General features: G+C 32.5%; 1 protein-coding gene across 1 annotated transcript; it reads left to right on the top strand.

Annotated features, from left to right (window-relative positions):
- Nucleotides 1-19,256: 19,256 nt before the first annotated feature.
- On the top strand, nucleotides 19,257-19,811 carry LOC131858129 (E3 ubiquitin-protein ligase RDUF1-like). The gene has a single exon (XM_059211142.1). It carries the CDS (start codon nucleotides 19,257-19,259, stop codon nucleotides 19,809-19,811), a length of 555 nt encoding a protein of 184 aa, XP_059067125.1.
- The last annotated feature ends 1,546 nt before the right edge of the window (nucleotides 19,812-21,357 follow it).

Genomic DNA, 21,357 nt, shown 5'->3' with positions numbered 1-21,357 from the left:
CCTTAACCGGGTGATTCCTAACAGGATCAGTTCTTAATAGGACTTTTTGTAAATCTTTAACAGGCTAGGCTCCTAATAGGTAAAACTTCAGAAGAGTTTAGATAGCTATCTTGTGTCTCATCTCACCACGGTTTTTACCTATTTTGGTTTCCACATCAAAAATATTTGTGTCAAGTGGTGAATGTTTTTGTGGTTATGTTTTCAAGGTTGATTTACATAAGTACTTAACTATTTCAATAAGTCATGATAACCGAAAGAATTGAGAAATGAAGAAGTTGTTTACTGTTAATTTGTTGTAACAATCAACCAATTTATCCCATGAGTTTTTATCTTGACAGAGGTATTATATTGTTAGTTCTAAGTTTACTTTGAGAGATAGATTTTTGAGATTGGTGAATTTTGTATCAGTTTTTCTATCTACTAATTCAGCCCACCCGCCTCTCAGTAGTTGACTGGATGCTTATTATTTTATCATACCATCATATTCACTAGCTCATTGTCTACCATAAAATTAGACCTATTAATCACAACACCCCCTCCACGCAATAAGCATCCTTTGTTTGACAATGTGCTAGCCAACATGTTGGCATCTCTAAAATAGTGTTGTATGTTAAAATTATCCATTGACTGAAGAAGCAATTTTTCTTCATGATGAACATAATGGTCTTCTAGTTGATACCCACACCCTTGTTAAGAACTGATATAATATAAAGGGAATCCCCTTCCATGATCAGATTTTTGAAACCAAAAGAGACCAAATTTCTTAATCCAATCACTGATGTTGAAGCTTCGACTAGATTATTGGTACCACCAGGAATTTGATTTGCACAAGCCCATAAAGGATCACCATTATAATCCCTCAATATCTAGCCAATCCCTAACACTCTAGGATTACCCTTGGCTACCTTGTCAAAGATAAATTTAACAAGGCCAATATTCAGAGGTTTCAATTTAACATATTTCGTACTAACTTTTGAAAGTTTATTATGAAGGAGACTTACTTTGAATAGGAGAGATATGCCTAGCTATTTATTGAGAATAATATCATCCCAAGATGTAAAGAAATCATCTAGCTTTTTTTTTTTTAATGTAAATGCACACACAGTCTTCGACATGGCTTTCTAAGTCTTAGAAAGATTTCCTTCAATTGACAACTTATTATTTCTCAGAATCACCTTGTTTCTCATCCACTAGATGTTCCATACCAGAATAACAGGAGCTATTTCCCATAATAAAGCAAAAAGGGAATCCTTAAATAATAGTGGCTAGGATTCAAATAGATAGTGAAGAGGAAAAGGAAGAGGAGCACTCCAATCCAATTTATTACAAAGTCAAGGCCAACATGGTGAGGCAAAATTATAATTAATTAAAATATGGTCCTTAGTTTTAGGTAGCTTCCCACATAGCACACAATTAAAATATGGGCAAACCTCCAATCGATTTAAATGATCACTAGTGAGGATTTTACTCATGAAGGATAACTAGAGAAAAGTGCTCGCCTTTGGTACAACAACATCAAACCATCAAAATTGAAAGGCTCTCTTCCTCTAATCCTTATCCTGAGCATTCAATATTTTATTTCCCATTTTAATTAAAAACTCATTTGTTGGAGATGGACTCAAAATAAATCTATTTGAAATTATATAAAAATGAACCATTCTTTTGTTTAGTTTATATTGAAGACAGTCCTTTTGATCTGAAGGAGCATCTATATTTGAAAAATTCTTCGAGGAGACTTAAGAAGCCACGTTATTATTGGAGACATTGAAATAATCAGAAACTCTAACCCGCCACTGAGATTGTAAAGAAACTTTTAGATCATGCAAGCCTTGCATTCTCTCCAAAAGAGGAAATTCATTCCAACGTTCTTCCCAAAAGTGAGCCTTATTACCATTATGGATGACCCATGTTAGCTGAGCAAGTGCTACTTTCCAATATTTAACCATGAAATTCCCCATTTGTGATCCATATGGTAGATCCAGAGTAGTGAAGATCCTTTTAGGTTTATCTGAATCTAGATATTTACTTCTTACAATATTTTCCCATTTTGAGTTTGGATTAGAATAGACTTAACAAACAAGTTTGGCTCCCAAAGCCAAATTATGAATATGAATTTTTTGGATACTTGCACCCCTTGAAGACTTCTCACTACAGACATTATCCCAGGTCAAAAAATGAATCTTTTCTTTGGGATCCTTATTACCATTCCAAATAAAGCATTTTGAGTTTAGACTCCCTATTTGATAAAAGTGTCTTGCAAAAGGTGAGCACCAATATAATGTAGGTTGGAGTTGAAAACAACATTCACTTTATCAGCAAAATTCTACCTGCTAATGAAAGCTAAGAATTATTCCAAGCCATAATACTATTCTCAATAGAGAAAGAGATTCCTTATTACAAAATATTTTTATTTATACCATATACCAAAGGAATTCCAAGGTACTTACATGGGATGGAAGCCAACTTGTAACCCAAAACATTAGATAATCTAAGTGGAAGGGAAGTTGAGCAATTGATGAAAAAAACCTTTGATTTAAATGCATTCACCTTTTGACCAGAAACTGCACAATATTGGTCAATGACATCCTTGATAATTCTCACTTCCCTCATGTAGGCCTCACCAAATAAAACAATTACATCAACAAATATAGTATGATTCACACATATTGAAGTTGAGGGAAACATAACCCCTTTCCATAGTTGCAAAGAATGACTTGCTAAAATGGATCTACTAAGAGCCTCTACCACAATAATAAATAAATAAGGGGACAAGGGATCACCTTGTCTAACAACTTGTGTGGTAGAGAAAAAACCACCAGGACTACCATTAACAAGAACAAAATACTTAGACCCTAAAAGAGAATAGATAATCCACCTACACCATTTTCTAAAAAAACCAAGCTTTAGAAGTACCTAATCTAGAAAGACCCAAGAAACCCTATCATATGTCTTCACAATATCCAACTTAATGAGCATAGCTTGTTGAGAAAGTTGATTAATTGAATGTAACACCTCATGAGAAACTAGCGCACCATTTGTATTCTCCTTACCAGGAACAAAGCCCCCTAACTCCAAGGAAATAATAGTAGGGTTAATCTTGGAAAGTCTCAAAGAAATGACAAACCACATTACATACTGAAATAGGTCTAAAAACTCCAAAACTGGAAGGGCTTGTAGACTTAGGAATAAGAGAAATAAAGGTTGTATTGAATTGTTTGAGAGTACATCCATTTCTTCTAAATTCCTCCACAACCCTCCAAACATTAAAACCAATAAAATCCCAACACTTTAAAAAAAATAGAGTAATGGAACTATCTGATCCAATGGCCTTATCTAGAGGCATAGAAAAAACAACCAACCTAATTTCCACTTGAAAAAAAAGAGAAAGAAAATCTACATTTTATTGTAATGAAACAATGCTTGGAATATGATTCAACAATGGAAGAAGATTAGGAGGAATAGAAGATGAGGATCCTTAAGAAAGATTGGTTAAAAAAAGTACAACCTCATCCTACACTTTTTTAAGTTTACATAATAGTTGACTTGATGAGGATTTAATTTGATAAATAGCTTTTGAAGCTGATCTAACCTTGGCTGAAGCATGAAAATATTTTGTGTTCATGTCAACCTCTTTAAGCCAAATCTCTCTAGACTTTTACCTCCAATAAATATCCTCCCTCAAAATAACCTCTTCAAATTGATCTTACAAAACCATTTGTTGAGAATACGTGTCAAGAGAAATACCATTCTAAACTATCTCCTCATTAATTTTGTTAAGAGAAACTTCAAGTTCTACCTTTGAAGAAGAAATATTCTTGAATACCATATTATTCCACTCTTTAATGACACCCTTAACAAATTGAAGCTTGATAGAAAGATAAAACATCCTTGAGCCCTTAACATGAGGAGAGGACTACCACCACATCCTGAGTAATGGAAGAAACTCTGGATCTCTAAATCATATAGTTTCAAAATTAAATGAAGACTTCAACCAATGACTAGAGGGAACAAAGGAAATGTTTAGCTATAGAGGAAAGTGATTTGAACTCGAAAGAGACAAAATATTAGTAGATCTAGAACTAAACTCATTGACTCCATTAGGATTTAAAAAAAAAACTATCCAATCTCATTGTAATATGCATAAAATGTTTCCTCCTATTAGTCCATGCCACCTGACCATTCAATGGAAATCAATCCTTGACCCCATTATTAACCATAAAGTCTCTAAAATCCAGTATAGCGTAAAGGGGAGGAATGATTCCCCTAGCCATATCTTAAGGGGATAGTACAACATTAAAATATGTACCTAAAATATAAGGCTAAGTAGGATATAAAGTGAGGACTACAAACAGGGAGTTCCAAAGGGATTTTTTGCCACAATGGAATTTGACCCATACACATTAATCAAATGAAACTTTAGGTTGGGCAGATTAACAACAACTTGAATAAAATTTCCTTAGTTTAAAACTTATGGAAGCCCCAATCTAAGGAGAGGCAACAACCTTCTAACTTTATCATTTGACAAAAAGTGGAGCATCCTCTGGCTCTAAAAATTTAGATTCCTGCAACAAAACTAAATCTGCCCCACACCCATCGAATTGGGATTTAATGAGGCATCTCTTGTTAGGGGCATTAAGTCCCCTAATGTTCCAAGTGATAATATTCATACCTGCAATACAGAACAACATGTTCTCCATGGTCTATACTTATCATCAATAGTTTTTTGGATTACCGCCTTAATTTCTTCCCTTGTCTTCTTATTCCTCAAGCAATTCCCTTTCCTAACAGATCATTTCTAAATAGGGGTTTTGATTTTAATCACACTAGGAGTTTGAAATATATATGTTTGAACATATTTAGTTTGTTGTGTTTCTCCTAGTAAAGCTTCTAATAGAACTTCCCCCTGAATTGGGAGAGTAGGTTGAGAAATAGGACTTTCTTGACTATCATGTTTAATCTTAACATGGAACCAAGAATCTAAATAAAGAGGACACTCTTTGTCCTATTTTTCCTCAACAACTTCATCTTCCTCACCAACTTGTTATGTAATCACATCAAACTCTCAATTGTAGACTTTCATCAATAACTCCTCAATCAACATATCATGTTCACTAGAAAGAAAACAATCCTTACACTCTCGTAAAAAATCTTTCACGAAATCCTTTGAGTTGATGGAAACAAAAGGAATTAGAGAAGATGAGGCCAACTTCAAAGAGAGCTGATTGGATGAGTCATTATGCTCGATTAAAGGACTATGATATTTTGAAGGGTGAACAAGACCCTTGGAGAAACTAGCCATAATACAAGATAGGCTAGATATATAATAAGGAAAAGCATACTTTGAAGGATTAAGGATTGAGATAAATAGGGGACACAATCTAATTTTTTTTCTCTCTTGGATCCATATGGCACCAGTCTCATAAGCAAGAATATTAATATCAACCACCTTATTAGAAGAAGACACAATATTAACCTAAAATTGTTCAGAAAGAGATCCATCCATAGAATCCAACAAAATAAATCATAGAGGATGCTTATCTGAGAAAATCCTATGGTTTTGCTGATATTGGAGATGATTCATCCTATTGACTGTTGCACATTGAAGGGGATAAGACACCAAATCTTCACAAACCATAATATCATTAGAACCTCGAGAAAGACAATCGAAATTGAAATGGCCCAATTTGTTAGTTTATTCATTAACCCTCTAAGGCTTGTCAACAAGAATATTTTGAATGCATTGCACAAATTTAAATGAAATATGTAGAGTATTAGGGAAGGCAACCAACACATCTAGAAGATTACAAACATGAATAGTTTACATTGAAAATTCATAGGTTTTAGATCATGTTTCAAAAAAATACCTATTTGGTTTACCAAATTTTCCACAATCCCAAGATGCCTAATCTAAAGAGGTGGGGGTGGAAGAGAGATACAAAAAGCGGCCAACTTAATTGAAGTGGCATGAGGATCAAAATTAGGAAACCAATGGAGTGTATATAACCCATAACCCTAAAAAAAACCATGCTTTAGATTTATGCACTATGTCTCTATTAATCTTAGAATAAAATATTACAATAAAGAATCCATCAACCCCATCAATATAAAATATTGGTAAAACTACCATCCACACATCAATTGCTAGTCTGACAATTTACCAATATATAGAGAGGAATTCCAGAACTTACCAATCAGTACCCTTCCTTGTAGTTCAACAACTTGAGATTCCAACATAGCATCTGGAAAAGAGATTTGAATGACTGCCTTGGTATCCTTTTTGTACATATTTGAATAAGGTGAAGAGAACTCAACATCAATAGGACTTTGAGGATATCTTTTCACTAACTTTTTCTTCGTTGCTATAATTTTGTGATTCCTCTTACGACCCTTATATCTCCTTTTCTTTGACAAGTGGACCTTTTACAGAAAAGGCAAGAGACAATCCTGACCAGAACTATAATGGGCCAAATTTAGATTAAAGGAACCTCTAGATAGGAATATTATTAGGGCTTGAAATGATGGAAGGAATGAAACAAGAAATAGGGGTTTTGATTTTAATCACACTAAGAGTTTTGATTTTAATCAGACAATTTACCAATATCTAGACAAGAATTCTAGAACTTACCAATCAATACCCATCCTTGTAGTTCGACAACTTGAGATTCCAACATAGCATCTGGAAAAGAGATTTGAATGACTTCCTCGGTATCCTTTTTATCCATATTTGAATAAGGTGAAGGGAACTCAACATCAATAGGACTTTGAGGATCTCTTTTTATTAACTTTATCTTCCCTGCTATAATTTTGTGATTCCTCTTATGACCCTTATATCTCCTTTTCTTTGACAAGTGGCCCTTTTACAAAAAAGGTGAGAGACAATCCTGACCAAAACTATAATGGGCCAAATTTAGATTAAAGGAACCTCTAGATAGGAATATTATTAGGTCTTGAAATGATGGAAGGAATGAAACAAGGAATATCATTTGGAAAATTTATAGGGGATTTGTTCAAAAAATCTTGCAATTGCTCATGAGAAAGTTGAGGTTTCCCACAAGATCGAAACCCTAACTTCCTAAGAGGATTCCACTCATACTCTCTAAAAAAATTGTAGGAGATTTGTTTGAAGAATCTTTCCTTGGCCCATGTCTAGTGTGAGGTTTACCATGAGCTTGAAACATTGGCTTCCTAATAGAATTCTAGTTGCCCTCTCACAATGTTTTTTGAGAATTTCCTGTCAAGAAGTTCCCAATATCACAATATCAAAATACTGTTGTAATAAACTTTGTATCTACCAATAGTCAAATAGAATTAATGAGATAGGATAAATTCAAACTTTAAAGTATGATTCATTAGCCCTTTAACCCAACCCACACTATGAATTTATAGCATCAGTTTTAGATTAGTATACTAGATTTCCTTTGGCTACCTGTATGTTGTAATCTATCTATGGGATCTAAATATATGCTTGAATAAATTTATCAATATTTTCTTTTACACATGACTATATAATTATTATATTATAATCATGTTCGTATAAATAAAAAATTTATCGTCCTTAATTCTATTCTCTACAATCACCAGCTATGCATTAGTCCATTATCTGAATTTAGTTATCTGTATGCATATACAAATACATACAAAATAATGTATAGATATTTATATATATGAACTGTCCAAAGTCATATGTAGGTTCATTTCACCTTATCCTTCACCACATAAACAACGTCAATAAATTTTATTTATTATGGCTAGAGAGTAATTAAATAAAGGTAATAGTTAAATTTGATAAGTGAACTAACAAAGGTAAAGGTTTGAAGGAAATGCCAGTGGCAGTGACTGGTGGCTAAGAACAATAAATAAAAATAAAAATAAAGATTAAATAAGATATTATTTCATTAAACAACATATAGACTTTTTTTTGGTAGAATTATATCACCATGTATGGGTAGGATCACCATCCAACAAGTAGCAAAAAATAAGTAATTCTAGTCATACCACATGCATGACACAAAGAGGCTTGGTAGAAATAAAATAAAATAAATTTAATTTTCACAATATCTTAAATCCCGTTATTCGTAATATCATGATATTTAAATATTTTAGTAGCTAAAGTAGTACAAACATTCAAGTAATTTTTCCAATATTAAATTTAATAAATTATCTATACTTTGTTTTGGAGTTGTGTGTTGCTTTTATTATTTGCAACTTTAGGTCTTGTTCAATATCCTCAATATTATTTAAAAAAAGAATGATTGGTCTTGTTGTAGTTAAGATAAGTTTTTGTTGTTGCAATAGTTGTATATTTTGTTGTTTTTATTATTCATCAATATTTGTTTTTATTTGTTATCTTCTTATTCATGTGGAAGAAATTTTATTCTTGTCTAAGCATACAATATTTAATTTTGAGACCAGTATAATATGGTGAATTACAAAATTAGGTTTCATTAATAATAGTGTTGTTAATGATTTGATAAATTAATAACTTAGACAATATTATTATCTATTTGAATAGAAAAAATATTTAATTTTATCAACTTGAGAGCTAGAATCAACTTTTAAAGAATAAAAGATTAATTTGAATGCATTACCATTTACTCCTCTAACTTGGTAATTGTTCTCTCTATAACTTTTGTCGCCCGTGTTGAAAATACCATTTTATGTTATCTTGTTGTCCATCATTTGTTATGATTTTTTTATATAATGTATGTTGATGTTTTTGTTTTATATTGTCTTGGAAGTCTTACTTTGTAGAGTTGTAAAAGTATATCAGTCTGGATCTAGTAGAGTTTGAATATATGAGAAGTAACTCAATTAGTCAAATTGGTATAATACTATAATTAGATGAATATAAATATTATGTTTAATCCCTCATTTGGTATCATATCTCATGGTTAGAGTATCCCAATAGGATCATGGGATTTCCTAGGCTAGATATCAAGATTTATAATATTTTAGATCGCAAAGCATTATTTAAAAAAGTCATGAAGAAAATCAGAATTGGTAGTTAAGATCAATGGGAAGGTTTTTGAAATAATTGCAACTACCAACTCGCTAACCTATCATGTGTTAAATCCTTCATATGCATATCATATCTGCAACAATATTTAAGATAGGTATTGAATTAGAATTTCTTTAAATTATACAAATTTTCATTTACTCCTCCAACCTAGTCCTTGTGTAATGCCCACCAAAATACCCTAGGGAAATAAAGCTAACTAGCAACAAATATAGATAATTTCATTTTAATACATCATCCAGTTCAACACATACAATATTTTACTCTTGTGCATTAAATATTCATATACATGATATACACATTATGCACATGCACATTTAAAACATAAAAAATAATCATATGAACTAATAACACAAGTTAAAATACACATGACATAATATTTCTAACTATCTTCCCTAGGGTATCTCAACATCATTACGTACACTACCAACATAAGCAATAACATCATGATCACTACTAATCTAATGCATAAAAATTCTACTATCATTCATTCTTTCCATACAACATATGCAATATCATTTTTAATCTATCCCATTAAGTTAATTTTAAGAACACCAAATCCGATGTTCCTAATCCTATTTTTACACTAATGATTCAAGAACATTAATCCATTCCTATATGATCTATTCACATGACTATCCCATTCTATTTAATATTACAACATAGATATAAAGCTAATGCACAATAATCAATCCATTGTTATCTTTTCCATAAATTAATCAATCTCAATATACAACATGATACATCATATGTTCTCTTAAAAGAGTCTTAAACCATGTTCTACAGCTTAATCAATCATTATATATATATTATCCAATTACATCATAAGAATAACACTCAAGTGCAAAATACAAATACAGTAATCTCATGATGCCATAAATACATATGTCAATTGATCCAATGCATCCATCCATAAGCTAAAGAAACAACAATCCATCTCCATGCATGAAGCATCCAAGAGAGAAAATCTTAATGGAAGAAGGCATCAAACCACCTAACCATGTGGAACCAAAGGAATCATCCCCATGCTAGGAGATGACACAATGTCCCACACACACTCTAAACCTAGGCTGGCACCTAACCACCAAAGAGACTCAACAATTCCAACACCACTACAAGAAGCAACTCAAAAGCATAAGCCAACACAAAAGATGAGTAATCATAAATATAGAAACTCCCAGATGCATACCAACAATCATGGCATACAGATCAAGGACCAAGGACACATGTAGGAGTGGAGTGTCATCACATGCTATCTTCATATAGAAGGGAAAACCTCACCTTGATAGACATGTCTCTGCATGCTATCCTCACAAAGAAGGGCCTATCATCCTGATAGGCATGTGGAACAATAACAACCTATGAGAGAACAAGGGAGATTGACTTGCCATCACAATGGCATTTCCAAGATTATCCTAAAACATCCTCCATAGGACTAAGTCTTGGGGCTCACAACCATTATTATCTTGATTAAATGAATCCTAATTACCCAACCCATATAATTAATTATTAATGTTATCACTTATTTAAAACAAAGGAAACTTTTGATGTGCCCTCCTGGTCTAGATTCTAAGCATCCTTACTAGGAACGTCCTAGCAGCATATCTCTCATGACCCCGATCATCACATGAAATCCCACTCCCCTAATCATGTTTGAAGGCCTTAAGGGAAAACAATAAATCACAAGGAGGTTAAAATGCAATACCAAATAAGAATCCACTTAGCATATCAGTAAGCAATGTCATGCAATTACCAAAGTGCCAACAATGCCACGTAAAACCAAAAGCCTCAAGTTCAACCAAATTCCAAGAAACCATTATAGAGCATAAAACCATTAGGTTCAACCATATATAACAATAAATTCCTCGACAGTGAGGCTCATCAAGTCGCTGGAGCAAAGTGTGAAAATAACCTCAACAACAAGGCATTTCTACTTGCTGGAGTAGCACAAATAACCTCTACAGCAAGGCCCAATCAACTTGTCAAAGTACAAATACATAAAAATAATCAAATCTAAACATATGCCATGCTATGAATATTAGAAACATCAAAATAAGCCTTTCGTACGAATCACAGAATTGGGAAAATCGACCCAGATAAATAAAATCATTGAAAAACACTATAACTAAATAGAATCGTGCATCTGAGAACTAGAATAGCGCATTTTAAAGACATAAAAGCACATATGATAAACAAATTAGTACATATACATCCTAGTATAGTGCATATACTCAGTGAAATAATGCATATGGCAGATGAAAAGACACATATAAATAACAATTTAGCACATACTATAAACTGTATAGTACATATGAAATTCAGATTAACGCATATTACTTTTAGCGCATTTTCTCAAGGTGGAGACTAGAAAATTCATTAAGGTAAAATATTTTACTAGGACAAGACCAAAAATGCAATAATCGGAATCTCTTAGAACAATATAAATAAAAGTGTCAATCAATCAAATTAAATAAGGTCTATAATGAAATAAATCATTACTTCCAAGAAAGGACTCTTGGAAAATGCACATTAAAAAATCTTGAAATAACACTTATGAAGACCTCAAATAATCAAAGGAATAGACAACATACAACTCCAACAAGCAATCCAAGCCAGCATGGATTCACATGAAGTTGTAGCCAAACCATTCCTTACAACATTCACAAAGAAGGCATAATGTTGCACACAACAAAATAAGAAACCAAATAGAAATCTGAATGAATGTTTTTCCCCAAACCATATGATATTAACATATTATAAACAATAATTTTTCTATTTTCTATAGTTTGCCCTAAATTCCCGAAAGCAATCTTTTCATAAATACACTATGCAAACAATCTTTCTGGGAAATGAAGTATAGGGAGAAGAAACTCTCCAACCCAAAAAAATGAAGAATGACAAATGAATCCAATTAAGTGTAATCCGCAAATCTAACCAAGCCTAAGAAAAACCAAATCCAAATGTCTGGCCAAGAATGAAAATTTTGTAAAAGAAACTCAAGAATTGCCAACCTGGCAAAATGCACATGTGATCGATTAAATAAAATTCATTCTAAACCATAGCCAAAATCCATCCAATAGAACTAATTCAAAATGCTATATAATCTAGCTAATCTGTATTAATATTATATTTTATTTACCCAAGGCTTTTATGCTAATAACCGCGAAAGGTAGGTAAGAAATATTATATATTTATTTTCCCATGACACAAGAGTTATAATTACATTAATAATATTAAAATGAAATGCATAAATAATATATTTGCCCAATAAAATAACTAAGGGAAATTAAATCAATAAAAGCCTCAAATAAAATATAAAGTCTTAAAAGAAATATTAAAAAATGATTAAATTAAAGTCATAGATATTTTTTTATTTTTTTTGGTAGGTAATAGGCTGAAGCCACAGTATTTTGAAGAAAGCCATAGATATTAAATAATAAATAAATAACAATTAATTAATTAAACAATAAGTCAATTAAACCAAATAGAAAATAAATAAATAAATATAAACTATTAAATCCTCAAGACATTAATCAAATAATAATAATAAATAACCTAATAATATTTAATTAAACAAACTATATGATAAATTAATTTAACCTTTAATAAACTATATTAATCAAACATTAATTAAATAAATAATCAAATATTCACAATACCACTAAATGACCACAACTCAACATGCTAGCATGACAACTCGTGCTAAGACAATTGGCTGACAAAGATGACAACTTAAGCCTAGAGTGTATAGAGGGAACTCATGCCATCTCTAACAACTTGTCATTGCAATAAAGACATGCTCAAATCTTTGAAACCAGGTAGAGTCAATGTTTGGTACATGCAACCACCAATAACCATAATATGACATACCCAATAATTTATCATAAATAAACAAGCAAGTGATAGAGAGTCACAACATCATATAATACTCGTAATGAGTTTTATGACATCATCTCTATCATGAAGATAGTCACAAAGATCATGCCATCATGATAATAAAATAGGGTTAGCATTACCAAAATGTCACCAAATACCCATGAATAATTTAGTCCATCTACATAACAAGTGCATATAAACATCACCAAATATGAATCCATCATCATAATAATCAAGAATAGATATAATCATCCATATAAGTCATCATATATCATATGTACATGTAACAATTCTAGCATCATCAATGAGTGTCTAAAATATAAACGGAATCATAAACATCGATCAAAATATCATCATAGAGTCTAAGCATGTCTACTACTACATAAATAAAAAGATGAAACTAGGAGGCACACTACACATTGTCCTCACACAAGAACTCCATCCAACACTGCTACCTAGAATTCAAGTTTGGTTGCATGAAAATGTATTGCAAACTACGGTGATCAATGTGCAGCTTAGACCAATGCCCAAGAAGGAAACTCCTCCAATGAACCAAAGTATGAACCACAACTGCTATCTCTAAATTATGAGTAGGGTAATTTAACTCATTATCTTTGAGCTTACGCGACTCGTATGCTATGACTTTTCCATCCTACATAAGAACTTTTCCAAGACCCTCCAAGAATGCATATGTGCACACCACAAAATCACACAAAGGATTTGACACTGCTAGAATAGGTGCACTTGTCAGACGCTCCTTGAGGATCTGAAAATCCATCTCACACTAATTTGACCAAACAAACTTATTTCCTTTCCTCTAAAGAGAACTGATAGGATGAGGAATCCTTGAGAAATCTCTAGCAAAACTATGATAATAACTTGCAAGTCCCATGAAGCTATGAACCTCATCCACATTAGTGGATGCTGGCTAATCCACTATATCCTCAATCTTTGAGCAATCTACTACAATACCCTCTCCTGGTATGACATGACCTAGATATCTGACCTCTATCTGGAAGAACTTTCATTTCACCATATTCATGTACAACTAATTATCCCATAGGTACTGTAAAATCTGCCTCATGTGCTCCTCATTCTCCTTGATTGATCTCGAGAAAAACAATATATCATCCAAGAATACAAGAACAAACCTATCTAGATACGTCCTGAAAACTCCATTCATCAAGCTCATAAAAAGTGATGGAGCATTAATGAGACCAAAAGGTACCACTATGAACTCATAGTGTCCATATCTAGTGCGAAATGCTATATGATGAATATCTACTTCATGAATCATTAGCTGGTGATACCTGGACTTAAGATCTACCTTGCAAAAGATCTTTGCATCCTTAATCTAATCAAGCATGTTGTACGCCTCCTGGATTCATCTCTTCTTTTGGTGTCCTAATAGACCTAGTTAGACTTCTTGGTGGTATTTTGATCGATACTTATGATTCTATTTATGTTTTCGATGCTTATGGTGGATGTCTTGACGAATAGTTATGACGCTATTTCTATGATACTAATATTATTAGATGGTTTATATGGACATATTCTATTTGATGATTCATATCATGGGCGATACATTCTAGATTATTTGATGAATTATATGCATTTGAGGTTTCTATGTGGATTACATGAGTTATGATGTTATGATGGTTCTAACCCCTATTTGGTAATTATGGTTTCATTCGATGTATTGATGTGTGTTCATCTTCATGAAAGGGGCCATACCTTAGCACTCATTACGAACATTATAAGGTGTTGCAATTCAATTTTCACTTGCCTATTTGTTATGATGGATATATGTTGTATATGTATCATATTGTGATTGCAAGATTGCTAGTACTAGATAGAGACTCCACCTAGCTTCATAGGTCTGAGCGTTTCCTATCCCAGTGGCAAGTTATTGGAGATGGCATGGATTTCTTTCACTCACTCTAGGCTTAGTTGTTCACTTTTTTAGTTTGTGCCATAAGGCAAGTTAGTGGTAGAGTCTTGTGTCAACGTTTTGCTTTCGTCGAATTGCTTGAGTATGTGAATGTATGTTTTCTATTTAATTTAAATTATAGAATAATGTTATTATTTAAGGTTTGGATTAATTTATCCTATAATATGATTATTGAATATGTATTTGATTATTTTATTAATGGATGATTATTTATAATGAGAATTATATTTAATCAATTGAGATTAATTTAATTAATTTAATTAATTTATTATTCATTTATAGGATTGCTCTTCTTCAGTTTTTCAACCTTAATTGGATTGCAGTTATAGGTTGGTTTATCCTACCTTTGAATTTTGATTTCTATAAATGCAGTGTAATCTCCATCACTATGCAATTGCTTGTTGGATTTTACTTAAATTTTTTTTTCGGAAAATTGGTTTTGGGAATTGAGGAGTTGATTGATTTGAAAAGGAATTTGGGAAAGGGGAATTTAGAGATTATTAATTTCAAGTTTTGAAAAGTTTACTGGAAATTTTTTCTTTGTATTCTCTACGAATGTTTATAATTTCAATTCCCAATGTTTTGTAAGGTTATTCATTTGGCTTTAGGAATTATCCATCTCCTTGTGTTGTATTCTTTGTATCTTCCTTGTTTAGAATCAGATTTGGAGACCTATATCTCCCTATGGTTGATGGGAGTTCTCTACAATTATTTAAGATTGTGCATTTGGAGTTTAAACCTCTTTTGGAAGAATGTAGAGGTTGCATTAAGCCCTATGAATTCTATGAATTATCTCTTGAGAGTGTTGTAGGAGTATTTTATCTCTCCTTGATTCTATGTCTTCTTAGTCTTAATCTAAGTATTGTGGCAGAAGGGTTGCCGAGGTAGTTTTCTCTCAGTGAGTCAAGTACTTGTGTATGAGAGTTCCCACTTCAATTTTTGGGCCTATCAGTCCCTTTGAGTTGAGTGTTGGTTTCATTTTTTACCGCTTTGCTGATCTAAGGAAGTACCCTTACTTCGTAAGTCTATTTTCTTGTTTTCTTGCATTCTTCCCTAGAATGCTATAGGAACTACAAGGAGCACCACCATACCAAGGGCACTAGGAAATTTTCCAAGAGAGTTGAAGTCCTGAAAGTGAGAAATTGAGTAAAACACCCAAATCTCTGCCAAATGCACCCAAAACACAACCATATGGTCCCAAATTTATATGGAATGTTCCAAAAATACTATGGTACATTCCAAAAATTCTACCCTACATACCACAGGCACTAACCTACAAACCAGGAGCATTGAACTGCTCTAGAGGTCCTAAAAAGATACTATTGAGCCGTATTTGATATCTTTTTGGGGTTGTGATTTGTCCAGAGGCATGTGCAAATTTTAATGACAATTTTTAGAGTTTTCTTTGATGCATTTAGATCATTCATGATTTTCCTTGTCCTCCAATAAGAGGATCCATTCCTTACAATTGAAGTGTTTCATATGTGATGTGTTGCTCTGGCGAGAGCGAGAATTCTTCTCTGTTGAGAGATTGATTATATGACTGCATTGGGATGTGTTATGCCTCAATGTAGAGTATTTGATATGGATTTGGTTTCACTTTTGGATTGTATTCATGATTGTCTTCTCCTTGTGTGTTGATTTCATGAAGGCTCTCGTCCATGTGAATGGCCAAATGTTCTCTATTATGGTTGGATTGTACTTAGTTTGTTATGATTGTTTCTATATCATTTATAAGCCTTAATGATATTTTATTATGTTCTTTGGATGTACATTTCACCCTAAGGCCTAGGAGCATGGTTAGGGAGATTGAGCTTCCATGAGTTTGTCGAGGACATGAGGAATGGATTGCTAGGATTCCTTGTGTTGTGGAGTTACGGTCTAGACTGTCTAGATATATCATTGGAGGTTATTTGTAATGATCAAGTGATAATATAATAAATTAATCATAGGTGGGTTGGGTAGTAGTACCCCATCTTAATAAGATAAGAATTATGTATGTGTTTCTCCATCTCATGGCTCGATTTATAGTGTAGCCAGAGTGAGGTGGTAGATTTGGTAACCAGATAGTCTGAACTCCCTTGATTTCCTCAAAGGTTGAGATGGTTGTGCATGTGCATCATGGATGCCGAAACTGAGTTCTAGGATATCCTCTAATAACATGTGATGACAATCTTTCCTACATGTAAGTCCTAACTTCCTAAGCGTTGATTTGTTGTGAACCCTCTAGAGGTCTTATGTTTATGATTGGATTTATTTAAGCTTTGTGTTGTGATGTGATTCATTATTTTCATTGTCATGATGAGTCCATTGGTTGTTAGGTGTCAACCTAGGTCCAGAGAGTGAGTTAGAACCCCATGTCATCTCCTAGCATGGGGGGTGGTTCATATTGGTTCCACATGGTTGGGTGGCTGAGTGCCTTCTTCCATTGGGATGCTTTTCATGTGATTCGTGAGTGTGTGGATATGGATTCTTCGATTCTTCATTATGTGGATATTCTCTTGGGCTCAATTTCTATGTACTTGGAATAAGGAAATATTGTATCGTGATGATTTGTATATGTAAAGGAGATTATGTATCTTTGTTATATGTATCTTCATGTATTTGCAGACGATATTGTAATAGGATAGGATATAGTGGTTAGGAGAAGTATTCGATGAACACTATTTGATGTATTGGATAATCCTTATGTAATACAAGTTTATGAGTTCTATGTGAAAAGAAAAGAGCTAGCATATATGTATTTGTGTTGCATTTGAATTCATGAAATGGAATTGTGATGTGCAATCTTATGGAATGAATGATGGAAAGGATACTAACTATGGTTAAAGATCTTATTTGAGTAAATAGGAGTTATCTAGATGAAATGGTTAGATAAATCTATGATGCATTGTAATAAATGAAAATATGAAAAATAGGAACATTTGGTTAGTGTTTCAAAATGAACCTAAGGAGATATAATATGAAAGTGTTATGCATAGTGTTAATATTTGTCCTAAATGCATGCAAAGTAAATTATCAGTTGAATGATAGAATTATGTCAAGGAGTGACGTTGAGATACACTAGGGAATGGATATATTGCATAATATTGGTTAGTGATATGACAACGATTATATGATTTATTCCACTTGCATAAAATGGATCTATGGTTATGCTCATATCAGTTTAATATGATCTTGTAAAATAGTTAATGTTGCATTAATACATGTTAGTGGTAACATAGAAGTAATGAATGTTTTAAAAAAAACTTAATTCCATTTGTTAGTAGATTTTAGATTATTTCTCTAGGGTATTTTTGGCGGGCATTACAAAACAAATCATAAATCCACGGCAAAGGATATCAGTTCTTCACTGTCACCTTATTAAGCTATCTATAGTCAATACACAACCTAAGAGGTCCACCTTTCTTCTTCACAAACAACATAGGCATACCTTGCTTATAGACACTGGGGTGAATGAATGCCTTAGCCAACAAATCCTACAACTGCAATCTCAACTCACTCAACTCCTAAGTAGTCATCCAATAGAATAGTACTTTTATAAGATATAGTAGTCAATATGGGGGCTTATTCTCCTATTGAAATCAGGCAAATCCAACCAAGTTGGTTGAAGGAAAATATATTGGATGTAGATGAGATATTCATAAGTCGATCTCTCTTGTCTATATCTAATTTTGTTTTTCAAACTAGTACAAGAGAGTTGTCTTCTATAGCAGTATTTACCTGGGAGATTTTTTCTTAAATAAAACTAAAATGTTATTTGTTTAAGAATCAAATAAAATAACTCTTAATTGAAAATATTATTTTACTTTAAAATAACAAAATTCTTAAAGTGATTCTAACAATTTTATGTTTTTTTTATTTACTAAATAAACTAAAAGGAATTATTTGTTTTCACTACACTATATATACAATGATAACTTAAATTATCCAAGTAATTTTCACTTGTATAAAAATATCGCATAAGCAACTATTTGCTAATATCCTTTCTATTTTTTATTTTTTCCTTAAATGAACTATTTGTAAGTTTTATACTTTTCTATTTCTAAAGCTTTTATTTGGAGAAGAGTTACATACTATTGAACTAACTAGATATTTTATGTACCACTAATACTTTTAGTTATTGATTGGGCCCTTTGAAGACAATCTTAAAAAACCTGTTTAAAATCTCTAAAATATACTTATTTTTCTTGGTATATAAGTTTTGATCTTTTACCATTGTTTACATATTTTAACATTTCAATTGCCCAATCTACAAAAATATATATATATATATATATATAAAACTAACAAAGCATAACTTAAATAAAGTTTCTTTTGTGTAACATCGACATCCATTCTCTCACAAATGTAAGCGTTTTAATTTCTTGGTCGGCTGGCAGCTATTTCTTTGATGGCAATATATTTGTATAAATGCAGGACAAAATTGAAAACATAAGTACCAACAACACACAAGTAGATAACGCGGCTCTTCGCCAGCAAGTAATGGAGGCTATAGACCTTATATTGAGGCCACAAACAGACCTTGATAACATTGCAGACACTATTTTTAGGGCACAAACTTCATTATCCCTCCTTATCCAATCTGATACAGAGGATGTTGAGTTATCGCAAGTTGAGTTGCCATCTGATAGAGACGATGTGGAGAAGCTAACTCAAATAATAATTGCAGGTCATCATGTTAACGCAGAATCAGAGTGTTCGATTTGCACCGAGCCTTTCCAAGTCGGGGATGATGCTCGACAGATGCCTTGTCATGAATCTTACATATTCCATGCTCGCTGCCTTGTTCAATGGCTGGAAAGGCGTAATACTTGTCCCATCTGTAGAACTCGCTTGCTCTGTCCGATAAATGGAAGTCCAGACTATGAGAGCGAGGAATTTATCACATCCACAACCTCTATTATAATGCTAGTAGGAGGTTTAGTAATGGGTATTTTAAAATTACGAGGATGTGAATGCATTTGAAAAAAAAATGAATCTTAAATTTATAATGGATAATTAACCATCTACTCCAAGAGTTACTGCTTTTGAGTTTATGTTCATGACTAATGGGTTCTTAGGGTGTAATATTGTGGTGGCAAGGATTATAAGAAACACAAAAATAAAATATATGACTTCTTTGAGAGCTTGTATATATATAAGAGAATAATATTTGAGCTTAAAAATTTAGATGTATATTTTTAAATGTTAATGGATTTTTTCTTAGTTTGTTGGACAACTCAGATTATCATCTTATCTTAGATTCAACATACTTCAAGGATAGAAATTGTAACACCCTACCTCACGTATAGCTAATACAACCTTACATTGTTACATACATTTTTTAAGTAGACGGTTACATTTATTGGGAGACTAGAAATTACCTAATTTTATGCCAATATGCTTGGTATTACCTAGTAAACTTGATGAAAAACTGATAGCAAATAATATATCATTATGGGTCCTATTAGTAAAGTATGTTTGAGAAATAAGTCTAGACAATTTGTAATCATAGGAACCCACTCAGTGGCCACAAATATCATAACCACATCTTAAGGACTAATCTTTGGCTCAATTAAGGTTTTATAATTTGATATACGTGTGCTTATTAGGTTTATCATTGTAGATTTGTAATGTGTTTATTTGTGTCAATTTCCATGTTTAAATTACAAAAGTAGACCTCTAAGGTCTATACCCTTTAGGTGGGTTCCTATTGGAAATGCCATAAACACCCTACCTTGATTTCAATCTCCAAAAATCCTTTGGAAGACGATTGAAAAATTTAGAGGATAGATGAGTTGAGGGTATCGAGTCGACAACTATACCTCATTTATGGGGGAAGACTTAGGGAATGGGTTGTCCTTGTGTATGTCTCATCTTAATTGAATAAAAGACACTTATGAAGTAATTGAGGGGAATAAGACAAGTGACACCTTTTCCATTGAAGGATTCAAGTTGAAACTTCTTATACCTTGTTGCAAAAATGAAGGATAACTTGTTACCCATTTCTCCATTTTTGAGAACACTACTATGTTATCTGTTGAGAAAAGACAAAGAGGAAGTAAAGAGAATTATCAAGAAAACTAGGGATATTTTGTTTGGTGAGGAGGATTCTACTTCAACAAATGCAAACATGGGATCTTCTTATGTTTGAAGGTGGTGGACTAGAAGATATAACTGTTTTGAAGAAACATGAGGAATGACAAACATATATCAATCCTTCTATGACAATAAGAAAAAATGATGAAGGTATAGAAAAAGGACTAAAGAAAACAGTTATCACAACAAGAAGGGATTGATTATGAAGAAACTTTTGCTCTAGTTGCCAAAACTGAAGCTGTTAGACTGCTACTTGCTTATGCTATTTATAAAGATTTCAATTTATATAAGATGGATGTCAAATTTACATTTTTGAATGGTGATCTAGAGGAAGAAGTTTGCATTGAGCAACCTGATGCATGTTCATTATCGGATGATGGAGACATGGTATGCAAGTTGAAGAAAACACTTAATGGATTGAAACAAGCTCCTA

Source organism: Cryptomeria japonica, chromosome 1 (genome assembly GCF_030272615.1).
Source record: "Cryptomeria japonica chromosome 1, Sugi_1.0, whole genome shotgun sequence".
NCBI lineage: Eukaryota > Viridiplantae > Streptophyta > Pinopsida > Cupressales > Cupressaceae > Cryptomeria > Cryptomeria japonica.
Note: the sequence above shows the minus strand (reverse complement) of the source record. Positions and strands in the feature narration are given on the sequence as shown.

Coding starts and splice junctions, on each gene's coding strand:
- LOC131858129 (XM_059211142.1), top strand. CDS start 19,257: ATGCAGGACAAAATTGAAAACATAAGTACCAACAACACACAAGTAGAT.